Source organism: Gallinula chloropus (genome assembly GCF_964237585.1).
Source record: "Gallinula chloropus genome assembly, chromosome: 14".
In the NCBI taxonomy this organism is placed as follows: domain Eukaryota; kingdom Metazoa; phylum Chordata; class Aves; order Gruiformes; family Rallidae; genus Gallinula; species Gallinula chloropus.
The window spans coordinates 2,226,222-2,244,012 of NC_140099.1; the positions used below are offsets into that span (position 1 = coordinate 2,226,222).

A 17,791-nucleotide genomic window follows, 5' to 3' on the forward strand; every position below is an offset into this window, starting at 1 on the left:
TTCCCCAGTCTGTCCCACCATGCTCACCACAAAACTGCTCTGATATTTGCAATCACTTGTCAGCCTCCCTGGCTGCACTACTGATTTCCAGCATCCCAGCAACCCACACCATGTCCTTGCTGAGCACAGCCTGGTTCTTGAGAACATCTAATGCACTAAAACACCACCTTCATCATTCTGACCCACAGCATCACCTTCAGTTTCTTCAGCTCATCATGTTGGGGAAGGAGAAGAGGGACAGTGAAACTGTAGAAAGTCAGGATTTCCCAAACTGCAGATTTATTAGCAGAGTGAAGGGCCATGGCACCTCCCCATCAGCCTTCCCAATCCATCAAATCAACAACCCATCCATAAAGCCCTTCCTGTGTGGGCAGTACTGCAGTACTTACACTAGGACCAGCAGCTCTGCTCAGCCATCCCTCCTCCTCCTCCTGGCCAGCCCAGGAGCTCTGTGTTGTGTCAGCTACTTGACATAACGTGTGCTGTTACCCCACACTGGGCAGGCACTGGACCCTTAACAAGAAAGCAAGAGGAGACTGTCCTTGGCAGGCTGTTCCTGCACACAACCCTGCTGATCTCCAGCTGTTTGTGTCTTGCTGGTACATCTGCTCTGTCCTGCAGCATTGCTAGCAGCTCCTTGTGTCATTTCAGGTCTTTCAGGCTACGGTTGCACACAAAGGACTCAGCCCAGCTACCATCCTTTCTGCTCCAAGACAGACTCCCCCTTGCAGAGAGGCCAGTGCCCTATATTGCTGCTTATTTTCCATGCCTCCTCCTGGCTGGATGAGGGCAAAGCACTTAAAGAACATCTTCCAGCTGTTTATGTAGTGTTGTTTCCAGCCTGCTTGGCACTGTACCTAAAAGACATGCCTTTCTGGAGAATGATCTCCAGCAATCTGGAGTGGAGGAGAAGTCATTCCACCTTGCAGCCCCCACTGTGCTTTGCCAGGAACAAATCAGCAAAGAGCCCAGGAGGCAACATTTCCAGATTCCCAAAACTGCAAGAGAGCTGGGAACACTCAACTGGACTGTTAATAACCCCCAACCACCTCCAAACTCCAAGAGACTTAGGAATAAGAAGGAAATAGGGACAGATCACTCTGGACAGAATCCTTCTTATCTTGGACTGATCACTTGTTATGGAGCAGGCTATAATTTTGGGTTGGGGCAGCTGGACTTCACAGTGGGCTGCCAGTCAGTGTCTGTTAAAGTTGCAGGGCTACTTTTAGCAAGGCAAAATTTTCCTGGACAAAGTTTCAGGAATGAAAAGAGAGAGATGCAAGCACTGTGGAGCCTTGGCCAGGAGAGCCTGTCCTAGAGGGATTAGGGTACGAAGACTCACCAGCATGTTGATGGACCAGGTTTTACTGTGCCTCCCCCAACCTGCTTCCCCCTCAGCAGGATGAATGTGTGTGGGACCACACACAACTCTTCAACTGGAAGACTAGCTTCAGTAGCAGCATTTTGGATACACGCTGTCCTGCCTGTCCTTCTCTAGGTGACTCAGTAGATGTGTGGGTACGGCCTTCAGGAAAGTACCTGGGCTCTGAAGAGCACTGCTTGTTCAGAGAAGAATGTCCCATATGATGACCTAACATCCAGAGGAGGTCTTGACCCTGTCAAGAAAACTGAGCTTTAGGAGAGTCTTCCAATGTCCTCTTTACCTTGCAAACCCACTCATATGCCCACAAGACATTTGCTTACCATCACCTACATCTACCCTTTGCAAAAGAACTTTTCACCTTTACAAGGAACGAAATCCTGCAGTGTCCCTCCTCAAACTCTCCTCCATTCCACTTCTTCAAAGACTCTGGGATTTAATCTCAGTAGATGCACGGTCTACATTGGACAACAGGCCTTACTTGCCTAATCAGGTCTCCTCTGTTGCTTGTAAGAAGGGTGATTCCCCTTAGAACAGTGATTCCCACCCCAGAAACAAGGATGTTTTGCATAAATATCAGGTTGAACTTATTTCACAACTGGAAGCAGAGATAAAAGTAACGCAGCCCTTTTTCTTGCTATTTTGACATAATTTCTGTGCAAAGCAACATTAGTTCCCCCTGCTCAGCTCCTGTAACATCTCAGACACTGGCTGTGTCCCCGTGCAACACAGTGCTAGCAGCCCAGGCAGCAAGGCAGCTTGCCCTCACCCCATGCCACCCTGAGGCTTCACCTCCTCAACCCTCTGTGGCCATCTGTCCTACAGCTTCACCTTTCCCCCCACAGCCAAGGGTTCCCATTGTGACCGTTTCACCTCCCCATTGCAGACATCTCTCCAGCTGTGGCTGCTGCTGCTTTCCTACCATGAGCCACTGACACTGACAGTCACCTGCTCTGCAACCTGTGGTGCCTTTCTGCACTTGGAGGTCTGGAGATGAGACCCCCACCACTCCAGAGGTGCTGCCATTCCCGCAGCCTTCAGGGGCTGGAAATGCAATTTCCAGTGGGTAAAGGAGCCAGATGCTCCGTTTTCATCTCTGTGTGAATGCAGACTTGCCAAAGAGGTGAACCAATTGCAAGGGTCCCTCAGAGGGGAGGTGGAAGCTGAAGAAACCCCTGACCTGCCTCTTCTCTTACCTACTTGCACACTGAACAAAAGCTAGGAGCTCCATGCAAGGCTCTCCGGCAGGAGGTGAGCGCTGGTATTTATTGTGCTGTGACAGACAGTGCTGGTTGAAAAATGGGCTAGGGTTTTTGGGGTGAATCAGGTGTCGAGGCCATTCCTGGGTGTCTCCCAGAAGCGTGGAGCAGAGCTGGAGGAAGAAAGAAGGGGTGAGAGTAGGGGAACCGAGTGCGTCAATGTGCTTCAGACTGTATCGACAACACTGTGTGCGGGCACCGCTCAGGTGGCAAGGGATACAGTTCAAGTGTGTAACTCATTAATTAAGCAGAGCAGCTAATCTTAGCACTAATGAACTCTAGCTCAGGTAATGTAACATTTAAAATTAACAAATTGGACAGAAGTCATTCACAGTAAAGATTTCCAGTCCCGGGTTAGGTGAGAGCTATTGTTAGGATTAGATTACTGCCAGCCAGGACCAAAAACAGTCACACCAGGGTAATGGGAAAGGAATCATCCGGATGGAGCAGCTCTGGCTGTGACAAGATGCGCTCTGGAGCTGAATGAGGCGCCGGGTGTGAAGGTGAAATCTCACTACTGTGTCAAAACAAACATCGCCGCGCGGTACACGTAGAGCGGAGCATGCCATTGCGCGGGGTGGTCCCACCGCTGCTCGGTGGCTCGGGGTGGCAGAGAGCAGCGATGCAGCACAAAGTTGCTTCTTCTTCTTTTCTTTTTTTTCCTCCCCTCCCCCCACTTTCCCTCCTTTTAAAAAGTCACAGGCTGTCGCAAGGGCACTGCAGTTTGGTTCAAAATTCATCTTCGGAGCTGTCAGCTAAGAGCATGACTCGGTCTTGCATGCTGTTAAATTCCCTCTGCTGGGGGAAGAAAAGAAACATTGAGGGGAGGCTGAGGGAGCTGGGTTTGTTCAGCTTGGAGAAGAGAAGGCTGAGGGGGGATCTCATTGCAGCCTTCCCGTCCCTGAAGGGAGCAGAGGAACAGGACAGGAATCAGCTTGTTCAAAGGGCAGATAATGGCAGGACAAGGGGGAATGGAGTGAAGCTGGAGGAGGGAAGGGTGAGATGAGATATTAGGGGGAAGTTCTTTACAGAGAGAGTGGTGAGGGGCTGGAACAGGCTGCCCAGAGAGGTGGTGGGTGCCCCATCCCTGGGGGTGTTCAAGGCCAGGTGGGATGGGGCCCTGGGCAACCTTGTGTAGCTCCAGGGCTGGAGGTTGGTGGCCCTGCCTGTTGCAGGGGGTTGGAGCTCTGTGATCCTTGGGGTCCCTTCCAACCCAGACCATTCTATGATTCTATGATTGAAGAGCTCCATGTACAAAAAGGAAATGAAAAGCATTCGGATTCCCCCCACCCCTGGTGCTCTAACCAAGAGGTCCTGGGCACTTCAACCCAGACAAACCATAACCAAGCTGCACTTGCTTTACAGTCCAAATGGCTCCCAGGAGAGTGGGTGGGATGGGGGTGTTCCTTCACAGTCGTCATACCTTTCTTTTATGTCTCTTTGAGCCGTTTCTCCTTCGGCGATTCATAATCTTAATGCTGTAGAGAGCTCCTAGGATAAAGAGGGCTCCAGCGATCCCAACTCCTACAGGAACCAGCATCCCCGACATGTACCCTGCCTGCATGGAAAAGAAAGAAGCAGAGCAGCACTCACAAGGCCATCCTCCCAGAGTCATCTTCCACCAGCCTAGGGCTGGGGTATATACCCTGATGCTGCTTTCATCAAAGTTTATTGTATTGGAGTCCCTATCCCCTGCCTGCTAACAAGTCCCCAACCAGCCCCATGCTGGGATGAAGCTGGTAACCACCATGGCTCCCTCACTGTTGGGCCAACAGATGCTGCCTTGTGACAGCCAAGGCACTGCAGTGTTTGCCCTGCTTCAGGAGAGGAAACAGTCTTGGTGCAGCACTGCAAGTGCTGGGATGACAGGTCTGTTTGTCAGGGTGCACATGCCCAGGAGTATCTCTGCACAGGGATGGCAGAAGCTGCTCCCATCACTGCAGCGGGGTCTCTGAAGGAGCTGAAGGGAAGAAGAACCAGTTTGCCCTCTCCCAGCCCAGCCCAGCCCCAGCATCCTCAGCTCTGCACTCAAAATCTCTGTACCATGGGCTTTTGCTTTGCATGGGGAGGGGTTGATTGAGTCACCAGGATGATGACATTGAGGGAGGGCACATGCCCTTTCAGCTGGCCTTAGGGGAAGCAGAGTGAATGTAAACCAGCTCTAATTTAATTGCCATGATCTGGATGCTTGCACTGCCCATTGGAAAAAAAAATACAGATAGCATGACTAATATAAAATAAAACATTTAAAACCCTTTGGAAAATATTCCCAAGTGCTTGTTACTTTATATTTTACTGTTTGAAATGAAAATGAACCCAAGTTTGAAAGTGCCAAATTGCCTCAGCATCCTTTTCAGCATCCTCACCTAACTCAGACTGGGAGCTCAGTGCAGTAAGGGAGTTAAAGGAGGCTCCCTGCATCATCAGCATTGCCTTTGCTCACGCAGCAGCAGCAGCCCTCTGCTGTGGCTCTCCAGCTTTACCCTTCCCAAAATAGATTTTACACCTGCCAAGGGACACGTGCACAATTCAGGGGACTACTGGACAGCTCTTAGCAAGGCTCAGCCCGCTGCTTACAGCCACTCATCTCCATCTGCATTCCCAAACACCACCATGTGCTTTCCTTCCATAAAGGAAGGGGGAAGGAGGCAGGGAAGATGCTCAGTGTGCTGGCCTGCCTTTACACATGCTTACCTGGAGAATGAACATGTCTGCTTTCATCTAGGGCAGGTACAACGCTAACTCAGGCTGTTTTGCTTTCTCAAAGCCCTCCAGATCCCTCTCAGTGCTTTAAATAGTGCCTGGAAGCCAAGGCTTGGGGGATCTTCAGCTGCATTTCACAGGTTCCCTGAACACCCCCCAGCAAACCCAGCCCCGCTCAGCACACGTGCTTGGAGGGGAGCCTGCACCCCAGTCCCTGGAAAAGGAGGTTAGTGAGAACACAGCTACAAGATCGTATATCCATGAGGCAATTAAGGTGCCTTAATTGGGTGACCTAATTAGTGCAGCATGGGTTTTTCTATTTCTGGAATTTTGCTGCTGGCGCAGGCAGCGAGGGGAGACTGGAAATGGCTTTTTAGCTGCTGCCCAGCTCAGTTTCCATATCAAGAACTGCTGGGTTCAATCCAGTGAGCCCATCCGTGAGCCTTTCTCATGCCAGGCCAGCCTAAGCCCTTTCACAGTCTTCTCCCAGCAAGCTGGACCAACAACTTCCACCCCAAAAGCCAGCAACGGGGTGCAGATCCAAGACTTGTTCTCCCAGCCCTTCTGTGGCTTCTGCACTTGCTTGACAAGGAACTCTACTTCTCAGGCCACTCTGAAGCCACTTTTTTACCCCTTTGACATGGGGAAGTTGCAGCTTCTTTATGGACCCTAGGGATGCTTTAATACATCCATGGCCATGACCTTCCTGGCTCCACTGGACTCTGGGAGAACAGCAACAGAGGATTTTAGAAGAACCTCATGTCCATTATTGATCATGCCAAGTGCACCGTTTGCACAGTGTTTACAGGAGACTGTCACTGACCCCTGCTCCTGGTCCCACAGTCCCCACCTTCCCTCTCCCAGCAGGGCAGCCCTGATGGACACAGGAGGACACACCTTTCAGGGATGGGGCTGTCATGAGCCAAAATGCTCTTTGGGATGGCAGGATTGTAAAAGAGAGAGAATGGGGTTCTGCAAATGAGAGGGGCATCTATTATGACTGGTGCTGATAAACTCAACGAGGAAGAGGAGGAAATGGGGTGGACAGGTTTATTTGGGAGTGATTTGCTTCACTGGCATTTGGTTGGGAGTGGGAGAGTGTTTTTTGTTGGGTTTTTCTAAGGGAAAATGTGAGCAAGGCAACAGATCTGCCTCCACACATCTGCTCTTCCCCAAAGGAGGGAGATGGCTCAGGGCTGAGTCTCTCTTTCAAGTGGACACTTGATTTATACCAATGCTTGTGCTGGGCACTGCCATGCAGTCCAACACCTACCTGCAAGAGGTTTGGACTCTACAGAGCAGAGACTGGCACAGCAACCTCCCTTCTGCAATGGGGAAGGGCAGAGGCAGCCAACAAGGTGCCAAGAGGAAAGAAGTGCAAGCTCTGGCTTCGGTGAGAAGACACCTGATGCCCCTGAGCATGTGTTGTGCCAGCTGGGGGAGGTCTGGCAGGAGTGGGTGACCCGTGCATGCTCCATTCACTCCAGGCACTCAACCAGTCTTGGTGTCTGCTTTTTACCTTCGTCCGGAAAACCATTCTCTGTTCTTTCAGCGTTCGCTCTGGCTGAATCCCAGGCCAAGGTGCTCTGCTATGAGCATAGATCACACTAGACATGCCTCCTTCCTAGTGTAGGCAGAAAAACAACTCAACAAGGGCTGGGCAGGATCCCACCTTAAACCCTTCCACTCCCCAGTCCTGGAAAACAGATACCCAGCCCCTGCCTCGCTGGTCAGACTTGATGGCAACGTGCTGCTGAATTTTGGTGGGGATCACAGCTGGGCTGGATTGGGTGACAATCTATTTAAGCTTAGAGATGGATTTTCAGGGACTTGAGTTTCCTGTCAAGTCATTATTCCTTGTGGGGTTTTGAGGGAGGGAGGGGATTTGACTATTAACTAAGATCTTGTTCAAGAATTTCCAAGCCCTGTTGAATCACAAAAAGTTCTTGTCTTAAAACACTACTGATATCTCATTTTTGGCTGCATTGGCTTTGCCATCATCAACAGAAAATCTGGAAGGTTTCACAACCATTTCAAAATGTTACTCTTTGCCCAAGGGCAGCAGAGCCTAAGAAGCCATCACTGTCTGTGGCTGGCACAACTCTTGATTCCACATACCACCCTGTAATGCCAAAGGAGAATCTCAGGGTCTGTTATCTTTTCAGTCTTCTGGTGTTTGGGTTTTTTTTTTCCTTCCAGGAATCTGCATCTTTTCTTTCGTGTGAAGGCAGGAAAGGTCTCATCCAGAGGCAGTGGTGTGGCACACAGCCTCTCACCAGAGAGGATCACCAGATCCTCTTGGTTTGGATCCAAAACCAAACTTAGGACTTAAGAGGGAAATAAAAAAAAAGCTAACTTGGGTAGTCTGAAGAGAAGGTGACTTTCTAGAGCTGAGAAGTCCATCAAATACCCCGTCCCTCCTCCTGCTTGTAGTTACTACTCATCAGGGGTGTAGCTTGGATTTACACCACTATATACAACAGCAGCATCTCTGGTTAATTGCCTCCCAGAGATAACGTTAAGCCCCTTCTCAATTGTCTTTGTGGAGATAATGAACTGCACTGAGTTTACTCCTGCAAGTAAAAATGGGTTTGCTTTTAAAGTAATTGAAACACTGAAGCTCCTACCTTATCTTTCAGCTTCTCCATCCAGCTTCTCACTGAAAAATAAGACAAAAAAAGCCATAATCATGTTATGATTATGTTATATTAATTAGCAACAAATGATAATGATAGCATTTAAAATAGACACTAATTAACTTGACAAGCTGATAACACTTTTCATTAGATCCCCTCTCTTCTCATTCATGAAAAAGAGCAAATGTAGTGAATCAACAAGAGAAACCTCAAGTGAGTTGGCAGGCAAGAAGCTAGCTTTTGCCTGTGCACTTCACATCTCCAGAGTGGTTAAAAAAGGGAGATGAAAAACAGTATTTCAGGTTTTGTGGGGTTTTAACCACTGTGATACCTGGCAAGGAGAAAACCTTACAGCATGGCTATCCCCTTGCACCAGCCTCCACCACAGAGATACTCCTCCCTCTACTCGGCATAGCCTGTAAGGATGCTTAAAATAAAGTCTTATTCCCTGTCTTTTATTCCTCTGCTTTTCTGCAGGCAGCTTCTACCTGCTCTGGGAAGTCACCAGAGCACTGGGACAGCACCAGAGGTGCTAAAGTACAAAACCCAGTAAATTCATGCTGCCATCACTGAGCCTTTCATTTCCTACCAGTGGATGGAAGTCTCAGGAAACACGATACCCAAGAATTAAAAATCTTCATTTGCATGTCCTTTGGGATGAAATACTCAGCTAATCTCAAAGAGCTGCCACTGCCTGGCAGCAGGTGTGACAAGGTCCCTGCTCACTGCAGGGGGTTGGACTAGATGGCCTCTAAAGGTCCCTTCCAACCTCACACCTTCTAGGATGCTATGAAAACTAGGAGCAGCCACAGTGACAGCCCCAGACCCTCTGGCTCTGCAGAGGGTCAGGCTGGGGCCATGACAAGTCAAGCAGCACCAGATTACTGTGAATTAAAACCACTTTTAATGTGACTAATGGACACAACTGGTTTAACACCTTTGAGGAAACAAGAAGCCACTGCACCATTAAACCCAGGCAATTAGCACCCCAGTAATTTACCCCCCTGCTGACACTGCTGGGTGTGGGTAGGAGCTCAAGCACTTTGTACAAGTTAGCACTATGCTAAATGGCTATCACCAATTAATGCTGGCCTGCAGACTGTAATTATGCATCATTATCCATAATTAATATCCTGAACTTGGTCTTAGAAGAGGAACATTGTGGATGGCACCTCCTCATAAAAACACAACACTCTGAGAACACCAGGTGAGGTGAGGCAGCAACAAATACCCGAATCCATGGATTCTTTCTGCCATCTCCTTTCTTTACCTTCCACAATCACTCAATGTCCTGAACAAATGACAACAGCCTCTGGGTGTGAAATGACTAACAAGTGTCTGCAGTGCTGGTTTATCTTCCATGGCATTTTAAGTGAGGCCCCAGCTGGAGTCCTGTGTCCAGAGCTCGGACCCAACACAAGGAAGATGTGGGACTGTTGGAGAGGGGTCAGAGGAGCCACGGAGATGCTCAGAGGGCTGGAGCAGCTCCCCCATGGAGAGAGGCTGAGGGAGCTGGGCTGGGTCAGCCTGGAGAAGAGAAGGCTGTGGGGGGACCTCACTGCAGCCTTCCAGTCCCTGAAGGGAGCAGAGGAACAGGAGGGGAATCAGCTTTTTAAAAGGGTAGACAATGGCAGGATAAGGGGGATGGAGTGAAGCTAAAGGAAGGAAGGTTTAGATTGGATATTAGGGAGAAGTTCTTTACAGAGAGAGTGGTGAGGGGCTGGAAGGGGCTGCCCAGAGAGGGGGTGGGTGCCCCATCCCTGGGGGTGTTCAAGGCCAGGTTGGATGGGGCCCTGGGCAACCTTGTGTAGCTCCAGGCCTGGAGGTTGGTGTCCCTGCCTGTGGCAGGGGGGTTGGAACTGTATGATCTTTGATGTTTCTTCCAACCCAGACCATTCCATGGTTCTATGAGCCTATGATGGCAGCTCCTCCAAACTCTCTGCCTCGGCTCAGTTTTGATCCCCTGGTTTCATGGGGACCCGAGTTAGATGGTTTGTGGAGCACTTCTGAAAATTACAGACATAATCTGATATGTCCTCAGTGATTTATATTATGTCTGCATCTCCCCAAATTAATCCTAAATAACATATAGCTTAAGATCAAGCTGGCCAGCAGCATGGAGGAGGAGCACAGCTGTCTGGCATTGGCGTCAGAGCAGCCCAGGATGGATTCTGACAGTTAGAGATGCAGCACTGTGCTATTTTTAGTCATTGTTACCCAGCTTTCCCCTCCAAAATGTGCAGCCAGCTATTAAGAAGCCACAGTGCCAATGGAAGAAGTTCATTGCAGAGCTAAGCAGCAGCCTGTGGTGCTCTCCTGGCCCTTCCTTGGAGGCACCTGCTCTAAAAGGACAGTCAAAAAAGTGCCATGAGCAAAACCTTCCTGAAAATTCAGGTTTGTCCAGATGCAGGCTGGAGGCTGGGAAGAGGGGCAACAGGTGACATGTGGGTCTGTGATATATGGCATTGAGTGGCCCAACATCTCCTTTCACTACTGAACTCTTCAGTGCTATAAATCCAAACAAACCCATGTAGAAGATGGATTTTATGTTCCCATCCCTCTCCTTTCCACTGTACCCTGCAGCTTTGCATCCCCCACACAAATAGATTCAGTCAGCTTATTCAAGCTGTTCATGTGGGCTTTCTGTGGAATGCCTCTTTAAACGATATCTCATCACCCCCTTTGTACAGTGGAGAATCAAAGCAGAAGATGTTTGGAAGCTGCTCCAAGTTCAGCTGGAAATACCCTCCCACAATGAAGTGTCTGCATGACTTACATCAGGGTAAAATCCAGTATTTGTCACTTCTGAGCAAAGAAAATGAAATTAAGGTAGCACGACAGAGGCAATGCAAGTCTGAACTACAGCCTGACATCGTCCTCCTAGGGAAGAGTGTCGCCTCTTGGTGCTCAAGCATCTCTCAGCACCCTCAGCTTATGGCCCTGCAAAGTTTGCTACAATCAGCTCACCTGAAAGGAGAGGGGATGTTAAGTGAGGGCAGAGATCTGGAAAAAACACATGAAACATTATGACACAGCAGCTCCCATGGCTCCTGGGCACCCCCACCACAGAGACAACTGGGTCCACATGTAGTGTTTTTGGCTGTGCTCTCCTTCCCTGAACCCTTACCAGGTCCCTTCATTCACAGCCTCACTTCTTGTTGCTATTCAGAGGACTGTCCACCTTCAGGTAAGCTCTTCTTTATTGGCCAGGTGTCTTGAACCCTATTTGTTCTGGGAGCTGCAGGGTGCTGGGTGGCCCAGGCAGGACCTGCCCTGGAGACTCACCATAATGCACCATAAAATCTGTTGCCAAAGGCTTTTCCCTCCTTCCCTCACCCCCCAACTCTGAAATCAGGAGCACAAGTCCTCTGGGCTTCACGCTTTGCCAACTTTTAGTAATCCTAATTGCCTAATTACCCACTCCAATGCAATGATAAAGCTGCTTAATAATTCTGTTCACTTCTCCTTCATTCTCTCCCTTCCCAGATAAGAAATTGCAAAGACTTTCCCTTCTGGTGGAGGTTTTTGATCAATAATTCATGCCCTTCTGCCACTAGTTCTGTCTCCCCCTTCCCCTCTTGGATGCCCTGCTGCATTATCTTGTCACTTCAGTTTCATCTTATTACATTGTTTTACTCATATTCCCTTTTTTTAATCATCTTCTAAAGCGATTTTGTTTTTTCCACAGCAAAACCAGCACCTTATCACTCTGCCCTCTGCATCTCCCTGCATTTTCAAATCCAGAATTTACATCTTCATTCCAAAACTTCATTTTGATGCTGATCTGAATAGCCAGCACCCTCTCTTCTAGTAATTCCTCTCCACAACCACCAGACCTGCAGTGAAAATGTGCCACACAAGCTCCCATACACTCTGCAAAGGGCAGAGGAAAGAACCAAAGGATGGTTTTGTGGTTAAGAACTAACCTGAAGCTCAGGTAGCCTGACTCCATCACTGCATCTGTAATTCTTTAAATGCAACAGGCTGAGGTACCCACACCAGGCTTCATTCTGAGGAATCAGGAAAGATCAGTCACCTCAATAAGCTCAGGGCATGCAAAGATTTTCATCTAACAGCTACTGTTAATTGCTTTCACGTCTGTCTCAGATCAGGGACATCCCTGTCTCAGGAACCAGAGAAGCTGCTCAAGGACAAGGCCCCCACTGCAGCAGATGACAGTCCCCCCCACAAGCGATCTGTGTGTCAGACAAGATGCAGGAGGCAAAGACAGATGGAGCCAAGGAGCAAGGAGAACAGCCCTTGCCAGCTGCAGAGGTTGGGTTTACTCTGCCTTCCTCCTGGCCAGGACAAGCTCTCCACTCCACCCACAGCTATGATTGATGTAAGGCAAGGAAAGGCCAGCCTGGCATATTTGCAGGAGTGTGGAAATGTGTAAGTAACATAGTGAGGAGGCTTTGTGGAAGTGAAATCAAACTGCACCTTGCAGCACAGCACGGCTTTGCCATCGCCTTTTTCCCAAGGACAATTCATCCAAGAACAAATCTATTCCCCTCTCTGATGCCTGGCCACTATCCTGCTCTGTGTTCAAGGCCAGGTTGGATGGGGCCCTGGGCAGCCTTGTGTAGCTCCAGGCCTGGAGGTTGGTGTCCCTGCCTGTGGCAGGGGGGTTGGAGGTCTATGATCCTTAGGGTCCCTTCAAACCCAGACCATTCTATGATTCTTCACGTGCCCCGACATGAGATGGCTGTGTTTGGGGTTGCTTCTGGCCAGGGCTCAGGACTGGTGGTAGTCAGGAGGAGTAAATTTCATTCTTTGCTAGAGACCCTGCTGCCAGAGCTGCTACCTGCATAACCTCTGCTCTGAGAAAACAGGACATCACTGCAAGCTCTGCTACACACTCCAGAGCAAGGTTTGCTCCGGTTAGTTCTCCTCCTGCATGTACAGGCACAAATCCCCAAGCTGTACTCCTCACTCCAGCAAAGGATGGCTGGTTAAAGTTTAAAAAAATTAAGAAAAAAGATGGATCAATCCACACCCAGCATCCTGCCCTGTTAGATCAGAGAACTCATCCCTCTCTCACAGGTCAGACTTTCTCTTCAGTGACAGGAGTGAGGCAGAAACAGTCTGTGCTTCACCTGCTCAGCTCTGACAAGTTAATGGCATGAGGCTGCATTGGCTCCTTTTCCTTTAAAACCCTCAACTGCCAATTTACTTCCCAGCACAAATGAATAATACAGCAAGTGGTGTTTGGCTGGAAGACAGCACATTTTCAATTCAGGAAGAGAAACTATACCTGATGGAAACTCTGGTGAACCCATTTCCCTCCCCACCCAACTCCAGAAGACTTAAGGCCAGGACAGTCAAAGAAATGTCAAACTGACAATTACTATTTATGGTTGGGGCTTTTCAAATAAAATGGTTAATTAAAAAACTAACAAAGTGAAGTTTAACAGTTACCATCCAACTAACACCTTCTCCTTGCCCACCCAGCTACAACCCTGGCTGCACATTGCTGCCTGCCATGCATGACCCACCCAAACCTCTTCAGAGAGAAAGTGAGATGGGAAGGACAGCTTGTCATGCTCATCCAGAAAGCAGAAGCTAAAATGGGTTTCTGTGCTCCTTCCCTGACCTTATCAATTCTTTTGATGTTGCTTTCCCTAGGGCATTAGGCCAGGTTTCTCCTTTCCATCCTCCCCTGTGCTTTCCTAAGCTGTTTCCCACTTGGATCTGCCCACACCGAGTAGCTGCTTGCTGAGCATTTCTCTGTGAGCTCAGGTCTTCTGCAGTGCCTTGAAAGCACTTGTTGGCACAGACACAGACACACTATTTGTTTCTCACTAAGTCATCCCAGACAGGCACATGGTGTTAAACCAAAGCCAAGGTAGTGGAAATCCTTCTACCAAGGTAGAGGAGGCATCAGCAGGATGTTGCTGTGAATTGGCTGTCACAGTTTGCTGTACAAATAAAGATCTACTGGATGGTGCTGTCTCCAAAAGCTGTGTGCACTCTGGGAGAGGAAATCCCAGACTCACAGAATTGTAGGGGTTGGAAGGGACCTCAAGAGATCATGGGTCCAACCCCCCTGCCAAAGGCTGGTTTATACAAACATCGTTAATGGCAGTGGCACCACCTCGACCATCGCTCAGCCCTGGCACAGCTCCTAGAGCAACACATGGACTTAGCAGTGGCAAGAAGCCACCCTGCTTTAGCTAATGGGTTTCCTTGTATGCTGAAAATGTTCCTATTCACCAGCTTTCATTCATGACACAGTCACAGTGCCCATGTTGGGAATATAAAGCAGTCCAAAAACAAAATCAAATTGGGATGCCTTAGCTGCTAATCAGCTCTGCCAGTTGTAGCTAACCCAACCCTCCTCCTCAGTAAGATGCATGTCATCACTTGGCTGGCCCTGTGTGGAGCCAGGAGTTGGATGTAATGATCCTTATGGGTCCTTTCCAGCTCAGTATATTCTATGATTCTATGACCACTGCCTACCTGAAAGGGAAGAATATTTGCAAGACTTAAGGTGTGTCCCATTAAACTCAAATAAAAGATGCTCAAATAAAAAGCCTACCTAACTTCAACTCCCAGAGTCACCAAGGGAGAGGCCAGCACTTGCACAGTAACATCTATCCCACTCCAGGTCTGATGTTTCCTCTGAAGCCCTTCTCTTGGTGCTGGATACAGACAACTGAGCAGCTCTGAGGTCAAATCACCTGGGTGATTTCAAATAGAAAGTTTCACTTAGGAGAAGTGCAAAGCGTGAGACAAGACAGGTGCAGGAGGAAGCACAATGGCAGTGAAGCCAGAGGACCTGGACTGGAGCTCACACAATGCTAGGATTGGCACATATTGTGATTTATAGAACACAGAAGCTGCCTCATTCCTGCTCTGACAGCAATACTATTTTCTGTCCCTCCCTCTGTAGTCCATTAGTCTAACTGAACCAAGGACAGAAAGACAAATACCTCAAAATCTCCTATAAAGACCTAAAATGCAATGGCCACTCTACCACATACATGTACCATGGCTGCAAGACCTAAGATCCCGTGGCTAAATCAAACACAGAGTGGTCTCATAGGCAACGGTGAGAAACTCCATCCAGAACTCCCCTTGACTGAGACATGGCAGATGGCAAACCTGGATTTGGGGCCCTCAACATAACAAGGACATGAACCTGTTGGAGTGAGTCCAGGGGAGGCCATGAAGATGCTCAGAGGGATGAAGCAGCTCTGCTCTGGAGACAGACTGAGAGTTGGGATAGCTCAGCCTGGAGAAGAGAAGGCTCCAGGGAGACTGACGAGCCCTTTCAAGTCCCTAAAGAGGCTCCAGGAAAGTTGGAGAAGGGCTGGTGACAAGGGCAGGGAGGGCCAGGCCCAGGAGAATGTCCTTTACTGCAGGAGGGCAGATTTAGATGAGATATTTAGGATAAAGCCTTCCCTGGGAGGGTGGTGAGGCCCTGGCACCGGGTGCCCAGAGAATCTGTGGCTGCCCCTGGATCCCTGGCAGGGTTCAAGACATGGTTGGATGGGGATTTGGGCAGCCACAGAGAGACTGCAGATGTGTAGCAGAGTAAAACATCTGTACAGCAAAATTTATCAAGAATTCAGAGTGCAGGGATGAGCAAGAACTCTGGAACTCACATATTAGTGCCCCAAAAAAGCACTGAAAAAGCACATGAAGGTTGTGTGCTCTTCACATGGCTCTTCAACTGCTTCTTTTGTGTAGCAATATTTGTATAGTGGTATGTAAATAAGTGACACACAAGGGCTATCCTAAAAACAGTATTAAAGCTGCAAAGTAAAGACCTATGAGTAAAGAAACACTCCATTACATGTATTCAGCAGGATACCAGTTCTAATTGCCCATTCTTTCTTTCTCAGAGGCCTCCAGTAAAACAAATTATTGATGCCTTATTTTCCCCCCTTCTCTTCATTCACTGGAGCAGGTCAAGAGCTAAAAGTTCCTCAAAAAGTCTGGGGCAAGAAGCATGGAAACAAAAGTTTCTCCAAAAAGTTACAATTTGGCAATGTTATCAAGAAATAGGCTAGAACAGGAAACATCCAACAAAGTCAATGATTGGCAGAGCTGTTATTGCCAGGCAAGCCACATACATGTGCAGGTTGCCCCTGTGCTCAGCACTGGTGAGGCTGCACCTCGAGTGCTGGGTCCAGTTCTGGGCTCCTCACCATAAGAAGGACATTGAGGTCCTGGAGCGAGTCCAGAGAAGGGCAACCAGGCTGGGGAAGGGGCTGGAGGGCAAATCCTCTGAGGAGCAGCTGAGGGAGCCGGGGGTGTTGAGCCTGGAGAAGAGGAGGCTGAGGGGAGACCTTCTCCCCACCTCCCCTGCCCTGCCAGGAGGGTGCAGAGAGGTGGACGATGGTCTCTGCAGCCAGGGGACAGGAGATGGGACAAGGGGCAATGGGCTCAAGCTGCCCCAGGGCAGGGTCAGCTCAGCTGGGAGGGAAAAGTTCTTCCCTGGCAGAGCTGTCAGGGCCTGGCACAGGCTGCCCAGGGAGGGGGCTGAGTCCCCAGCCCTGGGTGTGTTTAACAGAGGGGAGATGAGGTGCTCAGGGATCTGGTTTAGCACAGGACAGGGACGGTTGGACTCGATGAGCTGAAAGGTCTTTTCCAGCCTCGTGATTCTGTGATTCAGATGGTGATGGCTTATGGGGGAAGCATTACCCTTCCCCAGTTAGTGCATCTCAACCTTAATGACAGGTATTTTAAGATGCTTTAAGGTACCTTGAGATCCTCTATTGGCCTTCTCCTTATTTACAGCAGCCCTAGAACATAAATTCCTCCTGCCATCAGCAGGCTCTGTGTTGTGCTTGCAATCTGCCCAAGTCATCTCAGGGATTAGAGAAAACAAAGCGTGATGAGTAACGGCCCCGATGCCAAGAGCCAAGCTGCAGAAAAGGTTTGGGGATCTCTGTACTTACATTAAGCCAATCTTTTAGCTCTTTTCTGGCACCAAGTCCCTCTGACATCGCTGGGGGTTGTGTCCCAGCCATGACTGTAGGATTTGACCCTGTATATTTGTAGAAAAAGAACATGAAGTGGAAAACGGTCCCACGCCACCTTTTAGTGCCCATTTTCCACCAAGCCCATTTTCCGCTCTATAACTCAGCACCCTTTCCCATAATCTGGGAAAGACAGATACAATTTTGCAAATTTAAAGTAAATGTCATGTCACTATGATGGGGAGGGAAAGGGGGGAGGGGACGGAGTTAAAATGCTGGAGAAGCTGCAGGTGGAGAGTGCCTCACGCATCCCTCTGATAAACAGCATCTCCTTTCTGCTGCAGGATGGCAGCAAAACAACAGTCACTGGTATTTGACTAAAAACCTTCCAAATCTCTATCTGAATCCACATGAATCTCCCCTCATGCACTACCCAACCCGCTCATCCAGCCCCCACACAGACCTTCATGTCCCCCTGACAGAGCTTGCACCCTCATCAGCTTTGAAGGATCAGCAGCCCAACTGCAGATTTTCTTTCTGCACTTCAGTTTCTGTCTGATATTAATCAGGCTCCAAAAAGATTCTTGGTTTGATTATTTTTTTTCCCCCTCCCATAAAAAGCAAATGTAATTTTCAGAATCATTTTTCCTGGGGACACAGTGTGAAGGATTTTTGCCTGCAGCAAGCGAGGCTGAAATCGAGTACTTTCCATTTTTGTAGTTAAGCAAAAGAATGCATTTTCCTTATTTCAAGTTTTTGGCCTTTATTTTGGCTGGCAAGGTGCATCGCTCATCATGAAATGACACAGAGATCAATAAAGTACTAAAGGGATGGAAACGAAAATGATGGAGTCGACCTTTAAAGGAAAAAAATAGATATTGAACT

The 17,791-nt window shown here is 48.8% G+C and overlaps 1 protein-coding gene across 1 annotated transcript in view; it reads right to left on the reverse strand.

Moving 5' to 3' along the window:
- Positions 1–3,369: 3,369 nt before the first annotated feature.
- The window catches only part of ARMH4 (armadillo like helical domain containing 4), a gene marked incomplete at both ends in the record, with an annotated part of 49,975 nt that continues 35,553 nt past the window's right edge, over positions 3,370–17,791 (reverse strand). The window contains 4 exons of the mRNA XM_084270383.1: positions 3,370–3,438; positions 4,064–4,198; positions 6,863–6,967; positions 7,971–8,002. Of these exons, the coding sequence (XP_084126509.1) occupies positions 3,370–3,438; positions 4,064–4,198; positions 6,863–6,967; positions 7,971–8,002 (341 nt within the window). The remainder of the gene's footprint in view (positions 3,439–4,063; positions 4,199–6,862; positions 6,968–7,970; positions 8,003–17,791) is intronic.